General features: G+C 41.9%; 2 protein-coding genes across 2 annotated transcripts; both read right to left on the bottom strand.

The window, feature by feature from the left end:
* Nucleotides 1-1,548: 1,548 nt before the first annotated feature.
* LOC132042027 (uncharacterized) lies at nucleotides 1,549-2,703 on the bottom strand. The gene has a single exon (XM_059432666.1). It carries the CDS (start codon nucleotides 2,701-2,703, stop codon nucleotides 1,549-1,551), a length of 1,155 nt encoding a protein of 384 aa, XP_059288649.1.
* Nucleotides 2,704-12,596: 9,893 nt separating this feature from the next.
* On the bottom strand, nucleotides 12,597-14,271 carry LOC132042026 (uncharacterized). Its single transcript, XM_059432665.1, has 4 exons — nucleotides 14,084-14,271; nucleotides 13,907-14,005; nucleotides 13,607-13,825; nucleotides 12,597-12,785 (listed from the first exon to the last, which is right to left on the bottom strand). Exons 1-4 carry the CDS (start codon nucleotides 14,132-14,134, stop codon nucleotides 12,597-12,599), a joined length of 558 nt encoding a protein of 185 aa, XP_059288648.1. The 5' UTR covers nucleotides 14,135-14,271.
* Between the last annotated feature and the right edge of the window lie 3,901 nt (nucleotides 14,272-18,172).

Here is an 18,172-nt window from a genome sequence, read left to right as displayed (position 1 = left end):
TTGCTTCCAAGTTCTAATGTATGAAATGGTGATATATGTATAATGATATCGAATTGTGATAGATGCCATGATATGTCCATGAATTGAATGATAGTGATGAATTTATGATGATATATGATATGTATGATGATAAATGTATGATATATGATGATGATGTGATTCCACCGCGCCTGATTGGCCGGGCATGTCACCGCTAAGGCGGGTTGCATACGATTCCACCGTGCCTAAATGGCCGGGCATGTCACCGCTAAGGCGGGATGCTATGATTCCACCGAGCCTAGAGGGCCGGGCATGACACCACTAGTGGGCGGCATATGATGGTTACCCGGACGCGGGTTAACGACATGATGATATATGATTGATGTTACGATGCATATATGGCAGGATGATGTAAATCTGATATGATAAGGCATATGCTATAATAATGTACATGATGTGCTTATGTATGATGAATGTATATGAAATGTATCTACAATTTCAAGAGTATGCAGGTTGTATCCTCTACCCATGACCTACGATATTCTTATTATGCTTATTTCATTCCTGCCTTACATACTCAGTACAATGTTCATACTGACGTCTATTTTCTTTGGACGCTGTGTTCATGCCCACAGGTAGGCAAGGAGACGGTGACGATTCATAGGAGCTAGTAGCTGACTTGTGAGCACTCCATTATCCGGAGGTACCATTGATTATTCTTTTGGTACATATGTATATATTCATGATTGGGCACGACGGGATCCTGTCCCGTCCATATGTCTAGTACTCTAGTAGAGGCTCGTAGATACGCAGTGTGGGTAGCATGGTCCCATGGTCTGTATGTATATGCATGTATATATTATTTTTATAGCCGAAGGGCTTATGTTTATAAAAGTGATTATGTTTCAAATGATGATATCTTTCTATGATTATGAGCATATAGTATAAATGAGAATGAGATAAATAACAGCATAAGCGGTGTTCGGTGGTTAGCCCCGGATACCCATCATGGCCTGTAGTTCGGGTCGTGACATGGACCCTATATTAAGGAGCTTGGTTACCTCGTCTTTGACGAACGCATGCTTTACCTCAGGTTGCGGCCTTCGCTTTTATTTGATCGGGGAAAAACTCAGATCCAAGCTCAGCTTGTGTGTTGTCACGTCCAATGGGATACCTGTCATGTCTAAATGGGACCAAGCAAAACGCATCGGAGTTAATTTTTAGAAACTCAGTAAATTTATCCCTGAGCTCGGGCGTTAACCCCGTGCCCAGGTATACTTTCCTTTCTGGCTGATGGGCAAACAACGTCACTTGTTCGAGCTCTTTAACGGTGGACTTGGTGGCGTCAGAATCATCGGACACCACAAAAGTTCTCAGTACTCCGAACTTTAACTCATCATCTAGTGTGTCCCCGTTTCGATCTTTCAAAGATTCCGGGATCGGGGTCTGTGATTGCTATTTGACATTCTTCCCTTCAGTCCGATCTGGAGCTTTTACGGTCTTAGCAGATTCTTCAACCGCGAACATTTCTTTTGCAGCCTGCTGTTCACCACGGACGGTTTTGATACCTTATGGGGTCAGAAATTTCAACATCTGATGCATAGTCGAAGGGACTGCTCTTACGAGATGAATCCACGGTCTGCCCAGCAGTGCATTATATCCCATATCACCTTCTGTCACATAAAATTTCGTCTGCTGCGTAATTCCTGCCATGCTGATTGGTAGAGTGATCTCGCCTTTGGTCGTTTCGCATGCCATGTTGAATCCATTGAGGACTCGTATGGCAGGCACGATCTGATCTAGTAGCCCCAGCTGTTCGATGACTCTCCATCGGATGATATTAGCCGAGCTACCTGGATCAATCAGCACACGTTTAATTCTAACATTATTGACAAGGATAGAGATTACCAGTGCGTCATTATGTGGTTGGGCAATGCCTTCCATGTCCTCGTCATCGAACGTGATGGCACCATCGGGATCATCGCTTCGAACATGCTTTTCTCTCGTTATGGAGATCTTCGTGCGCTTCATCACTGGTCCGTGGGCACGTCGGTTCCACCCATAATCATGTATCACCTGATGAGGCTCTTCCGGTCTATCAAGCTTGTTGGAATCCAGGTTTTTAAAATGAGTTTTCGCTCGTTCACTCAAGAATTCTCGAAGATGCCCCAAATTGAACAGACGGGCCACCTCCTCCCTCAGCTGCCGACAATCTTCGGTCCGGTGGCCGTGAGTATGATGATACTTGCAAATAAGGCTTTTGTCCCGCTTCTCCGGGTCAGATTGGATGGGCCTCGGATGCCTTGTTTCTTTGTTTCGGCTAACGGCCGCCGCTAAAGTTGCTACATCGACGCAAAAGTTGTACTCGGATAACCTTGGAATCTCTCTGTTCCCCGAAATTCTTTCGACAACATTTTTGTTTACCAACCCACGGTTTGGACCTCGATCGCTCCTTCGGTCATTTCTCGTATCAATTTTGCCCGATTCAGTGTTATGGCCATTTCCTCTTCGATCGAGCGAATACGGCTGGTACCTGTCATAGGACGATCTGGAATCTTGATCCACCGCTCTCCTTGTACGATCAGTTCCTTTACCAGAATGCCAGGACACAGAAGCGGCCCTCAAAATCTTATCGTCTTCGACTCTTATTTTCGACTGATATTTGTTATGCACATCAGCCCAGGCGATTGCCGGGTACTCTATCAAGTTTTGTTTCAGTTCCATTGAGGTGATCGAGCTCCTCAAATTGAGCCTTTGTGTCACGACCCAACCCCGTAGGCCGTGACTAGCGCCCGAACTGGGCACCCGTACGTACCAAAAGCCAAAATAGTAACTCGGTATTTAGAAAAAAATTGGGCGGAGTTTCCTCTGTTTTTCTTACTAACCAAAATTTACACCGCACACGAAAATACCAACAAAGGCCACACCGGCCAACATATCCATATATACGGATATATAGGCGAGCCGACAAGGCCGCCGCGTGAATAAACCGCCCAAACATACAATACGTGCATATAGCGTACGGATATAGCCACACCCACGGACATGTCTACGCGACCTCTACACGGAGTAGCAAAGTCATATGACGGGACGGGGCCCCGCCGTACCCCGAACAAATATACACGAATATAACAAAAAGGCGCTACCAAAATGCGGGCTCCCGGACAAGGGAGCTCTTCAAGATAGGCGAACGGGGACCCTAAGTGGGCGGCTCACTCAAATGTGTATCCGTACACGCGGCATGAAACGCAGCCCCCGAAGACAGGGGGTCAGTACGAAATATGTACTGAGTATGTAAAGTAGTAAACACGATAACTGAATCATACGGAAATAAAGAGGACAGAAAAGTAGTACAGTAACCGGATCTCATAAAACTTACCTTGAACGTAAATCATGTTTTTTCAAAATCATTAATGGACTGAGTATCATAATTAAAGAAATCATCATGAACATATGCATACATAACATGCCCCGGCCCTCTAGTGAGGGACGCGGTAAGTAAAATCATCATGTATATATGTGTAGCGTGCCCCGGCCCTCTGGTGAGGGACGCGGTGAGAGGAATCATCATACACCATCCTGGCCACCTCCCCGTCATCACATCATCATAAATATATATATATATATATATATATAACATGCCCCGGCCCTCTAGTGAGGGACGCGGTGAACAATGCAGTGGAATTGCACGAATACATGCCCTGGCCCGGGACGCAGTGAAAAATGTCATAACAGTTCGCACGAGCAGAGTAGTGAGAAAACCATATGCAATATAAAACATACACTGTTTGTCAAAACTCGGAAGAACAATTCAGGTGATAGATTATTTAAAAGAAATTAGGCAATAGCCATAGATCGTACCTTTCAGAGTTGCGACGAATTATATCAAGGACAAAACCTTTGGGATCGTTAGTACATGGCAAAGTATATCATAGGACTCAATGGACTAGTCAAAACGATCACTTTTTAATAGTCGAAACTTAGTCAAAAATCGTACTTACATATCGCTTAAAATAAGTCAATTAAGCCAACGTGGAGAAATCTCGGAAACTAGGGGCCCACCTCGGGTCAAATGAGGCGGCGTACACAATTTGCGTATAATACGTTTCATGACATTGCTTATGAGAGTTTTAGGGTAATCGGATCCTATTCATGCAAGTTCTAGGTGTTCAAACAATTCTTTCAACTATTCGTAAGCATTTGATTCAATTCTTCTGAATGAATAGTAGTCAAATTCAAGCTCGGATTTCTAGAATTAGAGTGGTCCCCGAGTCACGTATTCAAGCCTATTACATCTAAGACATGCCAAAGAAAGAAGAGGGTAAGCCTTACATACCTTATTCGCCTTCCTCGCTTGTCCAAACTCAAGTCCCGATTTGCTCAAAATCTACAAATGGTCATAGTTACCAAACATTAATCATAAGGCTTACAATTCCAATTTTTAACCAATACTTGGCTACGGGAATTTGGGCAGCATTTCCCCTATACATACAACATCCCCGAGATTCAACTCGGCCCAAATATCAACAACCAAACCAACAACAACGCCAATAACATCAACAATTGAATTGAAACGCATTCTAACATATATTGTCTTCTTTTCCAAATAACGCAACATCTCCCAATCCAACTTGCATTTTCAAATCAAGGTCAATATTTTCATATTTCTATATTAGCCAAGATCATTCCAATATAATTAGGAAGCGTTTTCGTATCATTTTACAAAATATTCACAAAATTTACAAAATATACAAATTTTCCACCGAAACCATAATTCATCCGAAACTTCTAATCTTCAACATACATATTCATAACACATTTCCATCTTCCAATTTCATCAACAATAATCATAATCTGCACCTTAACAACTTCGTTTCCATAATATCATAAAATCATTCTAAAATGACATAACCTTCTACATTCCATTTCAATGCCAACTTAAACCATTTTACCTTCATTTACACTATAAGGATCACAACAATACAACTAACATATTAAACAAAATTAATTCATTCCCATTTCCTCACTAGGCACCATACGGCCAACACTCCCTTTCCAACTTCAACCAAAATTCATTCAACTTTCATTTTCCAATACAAATTCCACCACAACCACAACTAGAATACAACATAAAATTCAACTCATCTCACTTATACATTAACACACACACACACGGCCATATATACATATGCATACCCACTTTGCAAACTTCCATATTTCCATAATTTCTACTCATTTCTACATACTACAACACAAACAAACCTTCATAACATAAATAAAAGAGATGAATTCTTACCTTGTTCTTCTATCTTCTTCACTTAACCAAAGTGTTGAATTGATGAAACAAGTGCTCAATTCTCCAAAACAACTACACTAAGTTGTAGAGGGCCCTTGAATTAGTGAGAATACAACAAGAAAATAATTTTTGAAGCAAGACTTTGAGGGACAAAAAAAAAATTTGGAGCCTTGGCCGAATGCCTTGTGCTCTTGTTGCTTTTCTTTCTTTTGTTTTTCTCTTCTTTGTTTCATGAATCTTCTAAGGGATAAATGATCCCTTTATAAGTAATTTAGCACATGGAAAATATTTAATTTTCTTTGGTGGGCTTGGCCATGTGGCCGACCACCACATGCATTTCGGCCTTAAATTCTCATCATATTTTTTTTTGAGCCCAATGACTTATTGGTCACATTTTAGAATTCCCGAAACTAATCTCCAAAATTCCCATTTTGCCCTTAGCCTTCCTCGACACTTCCACTTTTATATTCTTCCATAAACAACTCATGTGCTAAATAAAATCAATCATTACCTTATTTCTTGCAAACCAAGATTATTTCCAATTTTTCCGAACACGCGAAAATACGGGATATAACATCCTTCCCCCCTTTAGAACATTCGTCCTCGAATGTTCAATTAGTTTTATAAAGTCGGATCGGAATCTCGGGGGTTTCCTTTATCTCCTTACGCCTTACTCAGTCGCCTTTCTTATCTCGATAGGGAACCTTATCAGTAGACTGAGCATCCACGTCAACTGCGTTGTGGTTTTAATTGTCTCTATCCGGCACTTACACTTCTCGTATCTGCTTCCCCCCTTTAGGGGTGTACTTATCTTACCATCTGATCATATTCGCGTTACGTCTGCATTTTTCTCTCTCGGTCAGACCGCACTTCTATTTTGATGTTCCGATCACATACTGAGGCACCCGATCCGCCTTACTATTCATCCGCTCACTTCTTTTCCCTTGCCGATGTCACTATGCCAGTACTTCCCAAGTCTACCCTATAGCTGAAACGATATCAAATTATCTTATGACATTCATGCCATTCGTTTTCTCTTCACTTGAGCTCTGTTGTTCTGTCCGACTAATGCCTCCCGTATACTGTCGCGTTAATTATCGGAATACGTTTACCCGCTAACACAGTCATGCACGGAGTATCACATGCTTTCGGTACACATATATAATTGTTAACATCTCACTCACAAAAGATCCCCTAAACATTACTCAAACTGGCCCTAACTCTAGTGCAGTGAGGCACCTTCTTTTCCTTTACCCGGTACAATCCGCTCCGGCCTATGCGACCTCCTAGGATTTCCGCCTACTCAGGATATTCTAGATCCCTTTAGACTACTCTAGCTTTCCATTGCTTCTTATGACTAAAGTTGTGAAACTTTCAGAAACTTCCCAGGGGGTCACCCATCCTAGAATTCCCCTCGCTCTAGCACGCTTAACTTCGGGACTACGACGAAATACGGTGCCTTAACGTTAGCATAATCGCGTTCAGCTGACTACAGGACCTTCGTCACGTAATTTGGAGTAAAATAAAGTCTTGACCGATTTCCGGACGCCCTCGTAGCACAATTACCATTTTGCCCCTCTCTCGATTTTACCCATTCACTGCACCTATGGGCATTACCACTTTCCATCCTAGATTCCCGGGTCCGTAATAACAATGAACACACCTTAATTACCGTTATTTATAAATACTAGGTTACTAACCCTCAGGTTTCCCGTCTACCGCCATTACGCAACAATTATATCACAGATACGCACATATAAGAATATAAATTCTAGTGAGGATTCATGTACCTGTAGCCGCATCCGGTGGTGCCTCCTGATCCCCTCTCGTCGAGCAAATACGCGGTTCGAAGGACCGCTGGAACTCGGGAATCCACCGCGGCCTCTACCACGGCCTGCTGGTGCCGGCATATCCTGCCCCGTAGGGCGCATAACTGCTGAAGAGGACGAACCAGCGACCGACCCAGTAGGCTGGACTGCACCACCTGAACCATCCCGATGCGGGCAATCCCTCATAACATGGCCGTAACGGCCGCATGTAAAGCAAGCGCCCGTGACGCGACGGCACTCCCCCAAGTGGCGCCGGCCGCACTGAGGGCACTGGGGCATAGATGGCCTCGTCTGGCTGGGACCCCTACTCGACTGTGACCCCGAAGCTCTGGAACTCGGACCGGCTCCCGAATACCCTGTGCTATCAAACCTCCTGCCCGGGAACCGTGGGGGTGCACTCTGTGCTGGCTGGGACGAATACCCCGTACGCTGCTGAGGCTGCCCGCCTCGAAACTCTCCAGAATGCCCAGCCGATCTAGCCCTCTTGGGCTGGCCCCTGTCGTAGTCTCTATCGGGCTGACGCCCCCTATGTCGCTCCTCCATACCCTGGGCATATGCCTGTACTCGTGCAATGTCCATGCCAGGCTGAGCAGCCATCGACATACAGCTGTCAATCAAATAATCATCCAGCCCCATAACATACTTGGTGTGCTACGTCGCCATATCCGCCACAATATGAGGAGCGTGCCGGCCAAGGAATCGAACTCCAGACTGTACTCCCGGACGCTCCTACCACCCTGCCTCAGATGTATAAACCTGTGAACCCTGGCGCGTCTGGTCTCTGGAGGTAGAAAATGGGCAAGGAAAGCCTCCACAAACTCATCCCATACTGCCGGAAGGGCACCCTCGCCCCTGGATAGCTCCCACGACTCAAACCAATTGGCTGCTATATCGTGCAGCCGATACGACGCCAGCTCCACTGACTCAGTCTCGGAGGCCTTGATAAGTCGCAGCGTACGCCGCATCTCTCTAATAAACTCTGAGGGTCCTCCTCGGGCTTTGACCGAAGAACTCTGGCGGATTACAGGTCAAGAAGTAACGAGCCCTCTCACTGTCACGTCTATCCGCCCGGTCATCCCCTACTCCGTATCGCTGCACCTGCCCCGCTACCAACCTGGTAAGCAGCTGAACTGCATCCCTCATAGCTCTATCCTCCGCCCCTGGCTGAGGAGCTGGAGGCTCCGGCACTCGAATCTCAGGGGCGGGCGGTGGGGCTGTCTCCTGTCCGGCAGCTGCTGCTGCTCTATGCCCTCAGACGGTGATGGGGTGGCAGAACTCGCCGACCGGGGCACAATATCCGGCTCGGGCTGAGCATGGGCCCTGGTCACTCTCTGGCCCCGACTAGTCTCTCCTGCAGCAGTAGACTTGCCCTTCTGGGCAACTGTCGCCTTTCTCGGAGGCATCGCTGAAAACATAACAGTTTGTTAGGGAGGAGTCATCCTGATAATACCGCTCTATCGCACGATCTAAGATCAGAAGGAAAAACAACATCCTAAATGTCCTGTAGCCTCCTGTTTATAGATGTGGTGCACAACACACCGATAAACAGGACTCTACTAGACACGGCCTGTAGACACTCCGAGGACTAACCGCTCTGATACCACTTTTGTCACGACCCAACCCCGTAGGCCGTGACTAGCGCCCGAACTGGGGCACCGTACGTACCAAAAGCCAAAATAGTAACTCGGGTATTTAGAAAAATTTGGGCAGAGTTTCCTCTTTTTTTCTTACTAACCAAAATTTACTGCGCACACGAGAAAATACCAACAAAGGCCACACCGGCCAACATATCCATATATACATATATAGGCGAGCCGACAAGGCTGCCGCGGTGAATAAACCGCCCAAGCATACAATACGTGCATATAACTGTACGGATATAGCCACACCCACAGACATGTCTACAGACCTCTACACCGAGTAACAAAGTCATATGACGGGACAGGGCCCCGCCGTACCCTGAACAAATATACACGAATATAACAAAAGAGCCGTACCAAAATGCGGGCTCTTGGACAAGGGAGCTCTTCAAGATAGCCGAACGGGGACCCTAAGGGGCGGCTCACTCAAATGTGTGTATCCGTACGCGCGGCATGAAACGCGACCCCGAAGACGGGGGGTCGGTCTGAAATATGTGCGAGTATGTAAAGCGAAGAAACACGATAACGAATCATACGGAAATAAAGAGGACGGAAAAAGTAGTACGAGAACCGGATCTCATAAAACTTACCTTGAACGTAAATCATGTTTTTCAAAATCATTAATGGACTGAGTATCATAATTAAAGAAATCATCATGAACATATGCATACATAACATGCCCCGGCCCTCTAGTGAGGGACGCGGTAAGTAAAATCATCATGTATATATGTGTAGCGTGCCCCGGCCCTCTAGTGAGGGACGCGGTGAGAGGAATCATCATATGCCATCCCGGCCACCTCCCCGTCATCACATCATCATCATATATATATATATATATATATATATATATATATATATATATATATGCCCGGCCCTCTAGTGAGGGACGCGGTGAATAATGCGGTGGAATTGCACGAATACATACCCTGGCCGGGACGCGCGTGAAAGATGTCATAACGGTTCGCACGAGCGAGTAGTGAGAAAACCATATGCAATATAAAACATACACATTTGTCAAAACTCGGAAGAACAATTCGGTGATAGATTATTTAAAAGAAATCGGCAATAGCCATAGATCGTACCTTTCAGAGTTGCGACGAATTATATCAAGGACAAAACCTTTGGGATCGTTAGTACATGGCAAAGTATATCATAGGACTCAATGGACTAGTCAAAACGATCACTTTTTAATAGTCAAAACTTAGTCAAAAATCGTACTTACATATCGCTTAAAATAAGTCAATTAAGCCAACGTGGAGAAATCTCGGAAACTAGGGGCCCACCTCGGGTCAAATGAGGCGGCGTACACAATTTGCGTATAATACGTTTCATGACATTGCTTATGAGAGTTTTAGGGTAATCGGATCCTATTCATGCAAGTTCTAGGTGTTCAAACAATTCTTTCAACTATTCGTAAGCATTTGATTCAATTCTTCTGAATGAATAGTAGTCAAATTCAAGCTCGGATTTCTAGAATTAGAGTGGTCCCCGAGACACGTATTCAAGCCTATTACATCTAAGACATGCCAAAGAAAGAAGAGGTAAGCCTTACATACCTTATTCGTCTTCCTCGCTTGTCCAAACTCAAGTCCCGATTTGCTCAAAATCTACAAATGGTCATAGTTACCAAACATTAATCATAAGGCTTACAATTCCAATTTTTAACCAATACTTGGCTACGGGAATTTGGGCAGCATTTCCCCTATACATACAACATCCCCGAGATTCAACTCGGCCCAAATATCAACAACCAAACCAACAACAACGCCAATAACATCAACAATTGAATTGAAACGCATTCTAACATATATTGTCTTCTTTTCCAAATAACGCAACATCTCCCAATCCAACTTGCATTTTCAAATCAAGGTCAATATTTTCATATTTCTATATTAGCCAAGATCATTCCAATATAATTAGGAAGCGTTTTCGTATCATTTTACAAAATATTCACAAAATATACAAAATATACAAATTTTCCACCGAAACTATAATTCATCCGAAACTTCTAATCTTCAACATACATATTCATAACACATTTCCATCTTCCAATTTCATCAACAATAATCATAATCTGCACCTTAACAACTTCGTTTTCATAATATCATAAAATCATTCTAAAATGACATAACCTTCTACATTCCATTTCAATGCCAACTTAAACCATTTTACCTTCATTTACACTATAAGGATCACAACAATACAACTAACATATTAAACAAAATTAATTCATTCCCATTTCCTCACTAGGCACCATACGGCCAACACTCCCTTTCCAACTTCAACCAAAATTCATTCAACTTTCATTTTCCAATACAAATTCCACCACAACCACAACTAGAATACAACATAAAATTCAACTCATCTCACTTATAAATTAACACACACACACACGGCCATGTATACATATGCATACCCACTTTGCAAACTTCCATATTTCCATAATTTCTACTCATTTCTACATACTACAACACAAACAAACCTTCATAACATAAATAAAAGAGATGAATTCTTACCTTGTTCTTCTATCTTCTTCACTTAACCAAAGTGTTGAATTGATGAAACAAGTGCTCAATTCTCCAAAACAACTACACTAAGTTGTAGAGGGCCCTTGAATTAGTGAGAATACAACAAGAAAATAATTTTTGAAGCAAGACTTTGAGGGACAAAAAAATTTGGAGCCTTGGCCGAATGCCTTGTGCTCTTGTTGCTTTTCTTTATTTTGTTTTTCTCTTCTTTGTTTCATGACTCTTCTAAGGGATAAATGATCCCTTTATAAGTAATTTAGCACATGGAAAATATTTAATTTTCTTTGGTGGGCTTGGCCATGTGGCCGGCCACCACATGCATTTGGGCCTTAAATTCTCATCATTTTTTTTGAGCCCAATGACTTATTGGTCACATTTTAGAATTCCCGAAACTAATCTCCAAAATTCCCATTTTTCCCTTAGCCTTCCTCGACACTTCCACTTTAATATTCTTCCATAAACAACTCATGTGCTAAATAAAATCAATCATTACCTTATTTCTTGCAAACCAAGATTATTTCCAATTTTTCCGAACACGCGAAAATACGGGATATAACACCTTGGGTGAAAGCCTGAACGGCCTAATTGTCTGTCACTTGTGGCAAGTCCATGCGCTCCATTTGAAATCGAGCCACGAACTCGCGGAGGGTCTCGTCGTCTCGTTGCTTGACGTTGAATAGATCTGACTTTCGGGTTTCGACCTTGATAGCCCCGGCATGGGCCTTAATGAAAGCATCAGCAAGCATGGCAAATGAATCAATCGAGTGCTCGGGCAAGTTATGATACCAAATCATAGCTCCCTTCGACAGGGTTTCTCCGAATTTCTTAAGTAGCACCGATTCCCGTTCATTATCGGCGAGGTCGTTGCCCTTGATAGCATATGTATATGCAGTTACATGCTCATTCGGGTCTGTTGTCCCGTTGTACTTCGAGATATCGGGCATGCGAAATCTTTTGGGGATTTTCATCGGTGCCGCGCTTGGCGGGAACGACATTTGAACGAATTTTTCGAATCGTCCTTCAACACAGGCGGAGCCCCCGATATTTGATCGACCCTCGATTTATAGTTCTCCACCTTCTTATCGTTCGCCTCTATCTTCTTTTCACCGGATTCAACTCGTTTGGTCAATTCCTCGAGCATTCTTTTCGATTCGATATTTTGCCCGCGGAGTCCATCGTTACCCTGTGAGACCTGCCTTTCCTCCGTATCCTGGGTCGGTTCCGATGGAGCAACATCGGGTGCCTGATTCCGATTTGGCAATTGCACTATGATCTCTTGCTGGGCCTGCAACTGAGCCATGGCCATATCTAACTGGTTCTGGAGCTACTGCAGCATGGCCCCGTTATCCTCACCGACCGGAATGTTTCCCACTGATGAACCGATTTGAGCTGGATTAATGGGGAGCGTGTTGTGGTTCGATGCATCCCCGCCGTCATGCTCGTGATGGCTCGGTTCCACTTGAAAGTTGACAGAATGTGAATCCGACATTTCCTGTATACCTGAAATTAAACCCTAAAGAACAAATGTAAAATATCGAGTTTCACCACAGTGTTATATTGAACCGCCACTAATATCTAAGGCCCCACGGTGGGCGCCAAACTGTTTAACCTTAAAAATATAGAATGTGAATCCGAAATTTTCTGTATACCTGAAATCAAACCCTAAAGAACAAGCTTAAAATATCGAGTTTCACCACAGTGTTATATTGAACCGCCACTAATATCTAAGGCCCCACGGTAGGCGCCAAACTGTTTAACCTTAAAAATATAGAATAGTTAAATTTATATGAGGTGCCAAAGATATGCAGCTAAATTCAATTAAAGATTTGAACAAAGGTGATATATGATGGAATGGACAAAGAGTCAAATCTAACCAAGTGCTGGATTCGCATGACATCGGGCTAGGAAACCTCGGTATCCTTTTGTTACGAGCTATCAAGAAACGCAAACGAAGTAAAGCTCAAGAATAGATGGAAACAGATGCTATATTTTCTTATGATTATTGATATGAATTCTTTCTCTCTTCTGTGTTGCCAACCCCCTTCATGAATAGAAGCCTCCCCTTTATATAGTAGAGAAATTTCAAACCTAGTACAACTCTAAATAAAGCAAGTAAATCTGGTGACAGCTGCGTCGCCGGGATTGACGCCGGAATATCCAGGTGAGGGCGGATATTTCGGTCTTCTGTTAATGGCAGTCGATCATCCTTCCATTATCACCTCGTACTGGCCCGGCCCGAGCTTCTCGATCCCGGTGAGGTAGTCGAGATTCACCGAGCATAATCATAACAACGGGAAATCGAGCGTACTCGTGTCCTCGGTTTTACCCGTATACAGATTTGTTTTTCTCATTCAAGGATTTGTTTTCTTCTTGAGTCGAACGTAGCGCAGACAATAATTCAGCCTTTGAAGAGGTTCCACCTTTCAAGTCTTTCGCCTTTACTCCACCCCCAAAGCCAAATACATGGCTACGAGTTTGAGGTCCACAACAGTTTTTGACAATCTCTATGCTAGATAGAGATGGCTCCGATTGAACCATTTCTTCGATCTGAGCCTGCAAAACATATAAAAGAACATTTTCTATCAGAACTATGATACTATCAAGTAATTTACATATTTAATATACCAAACATACATATTTTTCAATTGCTTCAGGTTCAACAAGCTTGTTATCTTTCTTACGAGTTTCAAAGAAAACAGTCCCCAAATCTGGTGGATTGCCATATTTCCCGCCCTTTACATCAAAAGCAAACATGTCAAATAACATCTCATAAATATTTCCTCTAGGAAAATAGAAATTTTATGATAATACCTTTTGATAAATAATCTCTCGAATAGGCTTGCTACCAATATGATGAGGCATCTTCAACTTAGCTCGATTTGCTGCATTCCTGTTGCTTCTCGCCTATATGTGTGAAATAATAAAGCTTAGATGTAATAATTGTAATAAACTTAAAAAATATACATAGATTAGTTTTCAAGTATAGTGGAAAAAAGATATCTAGTATATAATATATATATATGATTGGGTGAAATAGACTAGTAAATCACTAGACATACCCGAAAAATTTCTGAAGTAAAATGTTCTTTTACTAACCACTCCCATTCTTTCTTGTCTACTCCCATTGGCATATTCTTAAGAGCCTGTTGGATTGGATTATTTTTCACATATTGTGCATGCAAGTATCCTCTCCATTTGTTCCATAACTCTTTCATCCATTCCAAGACATGATCACGATGATCATTCATGTCAAAACTCTCAAATTTATCCTAAAATAATCAAAACATGGGTTGAGTTAATGCATTTACAAGACACTATCAACAAAGTGATGTTGTTCATGTACTTATATTAGTTCAGTTCTTTTTTGGTTCTTTTTTTACAATAGTTTCTTGTTCATTCTTGAACTCATCTTATATACATTTAAAAGAAGAGCTATATACAATTGCACATTAAAAAAAAGAGCCATGTCCAAGATTTGTATTGGCTTCTTTATAATCATGATCAAAAAATGTAGTTGGCAAAGCTTTATAACTGTGGGGTTTACCATAAAGAATTACTTAAGATAAAGGCCATAAAAGAGCTTGAAAGCTGAAAAAAAAATACTTTTATTCCGACTCTGGCCGCATTTAAGAAAATAAAAGTACTCGTGCATAGAAACTGAAATCGCCATTAAAAATATATATACACATTCATCGAAATAAACATCTATGCACATTTTTATTGAAAAATTTAACAGAAATATGTAAGTTCATATTAAGTTCGAAACAGTCTTTAAAATCACGGATCCGTCTCTGTTAGGAGCACATAATCCAACAAAAAAAGGCATTTCAAAAACAAAACTCTCATGTATGATGCAGTTCTAAATAAATGATGACGCTTAGCCTGAAAGTAGAACAAATCCTAGAAAGGGACATTTCAGTTCCCACATGTTGATTTTGCTTCAGCTACTAAAACACAAGGAGATTTGCAGCACCATATTATTAAGAGGCAAAAAGGAGCAGAAACATATTTTCTCTGATGAAAGTTTTAGTAGTCCGGAACCTAATTTTGAAAATATTCCACCTGAATGGCATAAGTCTAAACATTTTAACCAGGAAATCAGTTCATCATAGAACCTTTCTGGTGTGAAAATACTGCACTGTTCAAGCTAGTTCTTAGTAGAACCTTTGGATCTTAATTTTTTTAACTCACTAACACTGTTTTTAGAACTAACTATTTATAAAACCTTTCTTAATCTTTAGCAAAATGAATGCAGATCAAAATATTAAGGCTAATCACAAAATGGATTTAGCCAAAATGAACAAGAAGAGGTCCAAAAGCACAGTCATACTTTGTACTACATTTGTTACCTCAACAGCTGCCCACATGTGATTCAACTTTTCTTGCTTAATATCATTCCACGATCGAACTCCCAACGGACACATATTACGATCACGAATTATTCTTCCCAAGTGCCTCGAAAACAGGTTGCTATTTGTTCCAACAATTTGATTATTGTAAAAAGTTGCTTTCAGCTTTTGTCCAACTTCAAGTGATGCAACTTCTTTACACTTGTTCCTACCCCGAACTCTTTTTACCTTTCTAGGATTAGATGAACCTACATTTGCATAATTTGGTTGAAACTACGGAATAAAATTCGATTCTTCAAATTAATAACACATGGATTCAAAATATCATACTGTTTCAACCGATGGGGAGTGTTGCATAACTTGATCGGTAGATGGTGGCAATGAAATATTGGTTTGCATATGCTCTTTCTCAAGAATCAAGGGTTTTTTATCCATTGTTCGCATTCCTTGACTAAAGACATGGGCCATTTGATCTTGTGGTTTTAGGAGTTTGCATACTTTGATTAGCATCAATAGCACTCTTGTGGAGAGATTCCACCTCATTTTCAGAAACTTCTAAAGAGGAGCACAAAGATCTAGGTGTTTGCTCCTGTCCCTTCCTTATAGCACCTGGCGAAAAGAAATCATATTAGTAAAAGTATGGATATTTAATTTCAGTTATATATGCAATTACAGACACAACAGATTTAATTTGAAAAAACTAACTTGTTTCAATTTTTTGGGTATATTGATTAACTTGATCAATAGATGGAGGCAATAGACTATCAATTTGCATATACTATTTCTCAAGAACCATGGACTTTTTGTGTATTGTAGAGTTTTTAAGCCCTTGTCCTCGTCCCTTCGGTAGCACTGTACTCTCATATTAGTAAAAGCTTTGGAATTTAGTTTGAGTTATACATGCAATTCAAAACAGGTGTAAGTTCTCTCTTGGCGTATGATCGGTTGACCGCTATTGTGCGCCACCGTCGGGAAAATGGCATGGGGAAGGCCCCCGCCAGGGCCTTATATACTGAACAACAGACCAATGATTATTAAAATGTGGACTGCTGATTTGGATTTCAACAAAGAAGTCTTGAAAATAGTTCCTCTAGGGGTTCAGTTGCCAAATTTACCTTTGAGTTGTTGGGGAATTGATTTTTTGTGTCACACCCTAAATTTCGTAGGGCGTGATGGGCACCCGACCCTTATTCAGGGCTGAGCGAACCCACTGACTCACATAATACTCACAATCACGCTGACTCTCAAATCATGACACAAATACAAAATGAAAATTTTTCGAACAATAATATGCTTTTGCCTTTCTCGAATCAATGAAAATTTGTAACATATAGAAACATACAGAGCTTATGATACAATGCGTAATAACTCGTTGGCTTACATAGCCGCTTACATAACCGACATCCTATACCCACGACACTGTCTGCAAAGTCTCTAACACAGAACATGATACTATAACATAATACTTTGACTCGGCAGCACTCCGGAGCAACTGGAGCTCGCCAATCCCGCTGGAACATCTTCTGCTAATGTCTTCAACTCATCTGGGTGTACCTGCGCGGCATGAAACGCAGCCCCCGAAGAAAGGGGGTCAGTACGGAATATGTACTGAGTATGTAAAGCATGAAATACAATAAGCGGGATCATACTGAAATAGTGAGTACAGAAAATCATAAGACTTGCCTTTTGAAAACATTTGTCATGCATATACATATATTGGTAAGCAAAATCTTATCATAATCATATTGTCATAACATCGTACATATATATACCGTACCCGGCCCTCTAGTGAGGGACTCGGTGAGCAAAATCATATCATTGTACATATATACCGTACCCGACCCTCTAGTGAGGGACTCGGTCAGTAAATCATATCATAATCATGTCATCATGCCATCATATATATATATATATACCGTACCCGGCCCTCTAGTGAGGGACTCGGTGAAGCGTGTCCCGGCCCCGCTAGCAAGGGACTCGGTATGCCATCCTGGCCGCCATCCCCATCATCACATCATCATATACATATATACATATATAGCGTACCCGGCCCTCTATAGGGGACTCGGTGAACAATGCGGAGGGAATGTGCACGAATACGTACCCGGCCCGGGACTCGGTGAAAGACATATTGAGCTTGCACGAGCAGAGTAGTGAGAAACCATATGCACATAAATCATCATAGACTCAATGAAGTAGGTAGCCGACGTTTGAAAGTCAAAGCGGACATCATGTTAAGTTCTTTCAAAAACAAGTCGTTAGGACTATTCAAACGTAAACCTCGGGGCCCACGGATATGCATTAAACCAATCCGGCCCGTAGATGAAAGTTAAAGTCATTACGTGTCATAGGATCATTTGTGTACGTATTAAAGCAATCCAGTTTCCTTTACGAAAGTTACAGACGTTTTTAGACATAGGATCTTTAGGAACAAAATTCTTTATACCATGTTTGAATTCTAAGCATTCATAAGACTTAGGGATCATGTGAAGTATGTTACATCATGAAGCAAATAAAAATCATATACATACTCGGAACGTAAGAGCGGAGT

Source organism: Lycium ferocissimum, unplaced genomic scaffold, assembly GCF_029784015.1.
Source record: "Lycium ferocissimum isolate CSIRO_LF1 unplaced genomic scaffold, AGI_CSIRO_Lferr_CH_V1 ctg12863, whole genome shotgun sequence".
In the NCBI taxonomy this organism is placed as follows: Eukaryota; Viridiplantae; Streptophyta; class Magnoliopsida; order Solanales; family Solanaceae; genus Lycium; species Lycium ferocissimum.
The sequence above is the reverse complement of the archived record's forward strand: the minus strand, read 5'-3'. Positions and strand labels throughout refer to the sequence as shown.